Below are 5,000 nucleotides of genomic sequence, written 5' to 3' on the forward strand. Positions count from 1 at the left end.
AAGAATAAAAAGTAATGATTTTCTTTGTTTAGAACCAAGCTGGCCGCCGTTGCCGGTTGGTGTGACATCAGACTACTGAATACAATTAACATTGTCCATCGAGATGACAACATCCCATATTTCTTGTCATTTCAACTGGAAAAATACGTATTTAAAAACTTAGCCAGAAAAATCGTCCTTCAATTATTCATCGATTTGAATGACCCTCATCTTGACAACAAAAAATATCAAACCTGAGACTCCGCGATTTTTTGAGTCAATTATTCGGCTTTAAAACATAATATGTGACTATTCGCCTCAAAACGGTATAAATTCGGGATTGTTAAGATGTTGAAAATTGAATTTATAGCCAGAAATATCAGACTTGTGTTGAGTTTGTATGTTTTATTGAGGAGAATGGATACCATATTTTAGGGTGCTAATGCCAACAATGCATATTTTTGACCAGTTTAACATTTAATTCGGCTTTTAAGAATCTGGTTCGTTCCGACATAATACCGTTTGGAGACGATGGGTCACTTATATACTCACTTCTTAATCGTCTCGAGTCTCGCTTCCTCCTGTTTTACATAATCCTTTAAAAGGTTTGCAATGTCCCTCTCTACAAATAAAGTATTTTGCAAGTGTTCCGTTGATGTGAAGAGTTCTGCTCCAATTCGACCGAGAAATTGAAGGGCGAGAAACAAGAACGACAACTGAAGCATCATCTTGGAAAATCCTGGAGTCTCAAACACAAACCTTCTTGACTTGACAAAGCTTTTAACCTTCGGCGCCAATTTTCTACGTATGAGAACACATTACAAGAACCATCAGATTTCGACATTTATAAAATACAGACCTTAAATTGAGCTTTTATATAGCGCAATATCCACTAAAATGTGCTCAAAGCGCTTTACAAGGGTCCCTGGTCAACAGCAACATTTAACACGTAGGACGGGACATGACGCCTGTTAGGCGATATTACAATTTTTCGGACAAAGACAACGATGTTTACGGCCAGGTACTCATTTTACACCTGAGTACGGTGAGAGAATGTGAGTAAAGAGCCTTTTCCAAGGACTCAACTATGAGCCGAGCGCGAGGCTCGAACCCAGGACCTTCCGATCCGAAAGCGAGTGTCATACCACAAGACCACATAGCCGCACAAGAACCATCAGATTACGACATTTATAAAATACAGACCTGTCGACTTGAAATGTTAATAATTCGTAGTTTTCATAGGGAAGAAATAGAAGTTACTACAATTACCTATACAAATCATTATTTTACCCTTATCAGTATTAAAAATGCCTTCAAAATCCTGAATAGATTCTTTATGGCACCAAAGTTTTCTTTTTAAAACATTGTATTGAATCGAAAATGTAAACCTTCGCCTCAAAACGGTATTAAGTCGGGATTGTTAAGATGTTGAAAATTGAATTTATAGTCAGAAATACCAGACTTGTGTTGAGTTTATAATATGTTTTATTGAGGAGAATAGATACCATATTTTAAAGTGCTAATGCCAACAATTTATATTTTTGGCCAGTTTAACATTTAATTCGGCTTATAAGCATATGGTTCGTTCCGACATAATACCGTTTGGAGACGATGGGTCACAAATGTCTATTTATTCTTGCTGTTGGAGCCAAAAATTCGTATTTTTACGGATTTTTTCGTAGTAGTAGACAAGTCTGCAAAAATAGCTATCCATTACTTTGTACCTGTACAAAAAAAAAAAAAAATTTCTGCGTGTGAAGAGTGGACTTTCAAAATAAATCACTTTTTTATCCATAGATAAATCCACATTTGTTAATAATTTGTGACTCATCGTCTCCAAACGGTATTATGTCGGAACGAACCATATGCTTAAAAGCCGAATTAAATGTTAAACTGGTCAAAAATATAATTTGTTGGCTTTAGCACCCTAAAATATGGTATCATTCTCCTCAAAAAAAAAAAATAAATAAACTCAACACAAGTCTGATATTTATGGCTATAAATTCAATTTTCAACATCTTAACAATCCCGACTTAATACCGTTTTGAGGCGAAGGGTCACATTTAGTGACCTTATCATCTTCATTCTAATAATTGGAAAATCATCACATTCGTTACGAGACAGCCAACGTTTTTCTCATTCAGATTTCAGGAATATTTTTGTTACCGTAATAAAAAAAAATAAAGGGGAGTAATACACAACATGTGATTTTTTTTCTTGTTGTTGTTGTTGTTGTTGTTGTTGTTGTTGTTGTTGACACTTTAAATTAAACTATAATCACTTATAAAAATAACAGAAAACGGTAGGGGTTGTCTTAAGACGGTGATCGTGAAAATACTAACGAAAGAGTGAAAATGGAGAGGCTTCGTATGGGATCAAAACAGTTTTGTTCCCATACTAAGCCTCTCCTTTTTCAATCACTTCTAACCTCGACTTACTTGAATATTATATTTACTCTTCCGAACTTATTTTATATTTTCTGATTTTAACTATGGTATTAACCTTTCCTTTACCAGCCATTTTCAGAATTTTCCCCAAAACTTCACACACATCCAACACAAAAACAGACATTTCTTACTCAAACAGAAAAGCAACAAGCATATTCTATACATAACATTGTTAGACAACATGAGCTCTGTTACAGAATGTCAAGTTTTTATATCTATAGCAAAAAGAAATGAAATCTGGATGAAAAAAGTGACGGTTGCATCGTTACAAATGTGACGATTTTCCAATAGGTGGTAAGGAGAGGGTTAAGGGATATTGTGCAACCGGGGTGTTATAATTCAGTTTTTGACCAGTATTGAAGATTTCGTAACCTTCGATTACAAAAAGATTACAAAAAGGATGTTATAATAATATACAGGTTTCGACCTTACACGATTTTCGAACCGAAGGCAAGCCCGACCATTTGTAGAGATTTGTACAAGAGCATCGTTAAAGTCAGTGAATATTTTTTTTTAATATTAGAAGAGTAAAAAGAATTTGTAAGTAAGACGAGATTAGACATATATTTTAGTCTTAGTTAAATTGTCACCAACAAATAAACAAAAAACAAAACAAAAGAAAAACAACAAAAATCTAAACAAAACAAAACAAGATTAAACGTCACATCATTGCATATTACTCCCCTTTGTTTGTATTATTTAAATGACTTAACAAGCTATGATATCCTAATTCAATACAAATTTCGTTCGTTGTAGAGAACAAATGAATAATTTTAAAAGGAGAAGGTCAGACGTCATTTTTTAAATATATATATATATATATATATATATATATATATATATATATATATATATATATAAATGACCGCTCACCTTGACCTTCGATTAAAATTTTCAAAGCCTAAAACACAATTACGTCACCCGCGGTCTTTAGTGCATTTTAGCGTGACTGGATAATTTCTATTAGAGACTACAAAAAAGGGTGTTATAATAAATGATCTCAAGGAAAAGTCTCGTCGATTCGGTGTCTTTTGACTCTTCGGTCAATATATTTCACGATCTGAAATGACCTAAATGTGTTGCAAGCGCCGTAAAACCCTTAAAAACAAATATCAAAAGATCATATATTGCCTGACAGAGTCAAGGGCTGTTCCACTGTCAGAGAGAGTAAATGGCTGCTCCACTGCCAGTAGATATAGTAAAGGGCTGCTCCACTACCAGATATAGTAAAGGGCTGCTCCACTGCCAGATAGACTAAAGGGCTGCTCCTCTGCCAGATAGAGTAAATGGCTGCTCCACTGCCAGATAGAGTAAATGGCTGCTCCACTGCCAGATATAGTAAAGGGCTGCTCCACTACCAGATATAGTAAAGGGCTGCTCCACTGCCAGATAGAGTAAAGGGCTGCTCCACTACCAGATAGAGTAAATGGCTGCTCCACTGCCAGATATAGTAAAGGGCTGCTCCGCTACCAGATATAGTAAAGGGCTGCTCCACTGCCAGATAGAGTAAAGGGCTGCTCCACTGCCAGATAGAGTAAAGGGCTGCTCCACTGCCAGATAGAGTAAATGGCTGCTCCACTACCAGATATAGTAAAGGGCTGCTCCACTGCCAGATAGACTAAAGGGCTGCTCCACTGCCAGATAGAGTAAAGGGCTGCTCCACTGCCAGATAGAGTAAATGGCTGCTCCACTACCAGATATAGTAAAGGGCTGCTCCACTGCCAGATAGACTAAAGGGCTGCTCCACTGCCAGATAGAGTAAAGGGCTGCTCCACTGCCAGATATAGTAAAGGGCTGCTCCACTGCCAGATATAGTAAAGGGATGCTCCACTACCAGATAGAGTAAATGGCTGCTCCAATGCCAGATAGAGTAAAGGGCTGCTCCACTACCAGACAGAGTAAAGGGTTGCTCCACTGCCAGATAGAGTAAAGGGCTGCTCCACTGCCAGATATAGTAAAGTGCTGCTCCATTGTTAGATAGAGCAAAGGGCTGCTCCATTGCCAGATCGAGTAAAGGATTACTCCACTGCCAGATATAGTAAATGGCTGCTCCAGAGCAAATACAACTATGTATCAACTATTTTGTGACGGAAATGAATCTTACCTTTAAACCAGGAATAAATATAATCAGATACGATATAGGACTGCACAACAAAATATCAACTATAAACTATTTTTGAGACAGGGATAATTCAAATCTTTAAATCACGAATAAACACGGTCCGATAGAGTATGGAACTGAACCACAACATGGCAGCTATAGGATTTAACAGCCGTGATGTCACTTCCCTTGTAATGACGCATATTAACTTAATAACTGGTTCTAAACTATCGAAATAATAGCGGACGCTCTAATGAAAAACTTCTCTGACGAGCAGAAAAGTGTATCCAGAGGAGAAAAACATTATGAATTTTATCATGTTTTGACTTTTATACATTCTGATCATATGATAATATGTGAAAAAAGTTCTAGCCAGCATGAAGAATAAAAAGTATCGATTTTCTTTGTTTAGAACCAAGCTGCTCGTTGCTTGAGCGGGCGTGATATCAGGCTATTGAATCCTATTAACTGTC

At 36.7% G+C, this 5,000-nt stretch overlaps 1 protein-coding gene across 2 annotated transcripts in view; it reads right to left on the reverse strand.

Moving 5' to 3' along the window:
- LOC144973605 (prolyl 4-hydroxylase subunit alpha-1-like) overlaps window positions 1-5,000 on the reverse strand; it is a 35,634-nt gene that overhangs the window by 30,399 nt on the left and 235 nt on the right. For both annotated transcript variants that reach the window (XM_078916253.1, XM_078916254.1), the window contains exon 2: window positions 532-780. In XM_078916253.1, coding sequence (XP_078772379.1) covers window positions 532-780 — 249 coding nt within the window. The remainder of the gene's footprint in view (window positions 1-531; window positions 781-5,000) is intronic.

This window comes from Berghia stephanieae, chromosome 5 (assembly GCF_034508935.2).
Source record: "Berghia stephanieae isolate SIO BIC M18660-M18661 chromosome 5, UCSD_Bste_1.3, whole genome shotgun sequence".
In the NCBI taxonomy this organism is placed as follows: Eukaryota; Metazoa; Mollusca; class Gastropoda; order Nudibranchia; family Aeolidiidae; genus Berghia; species Berghia stephanieae.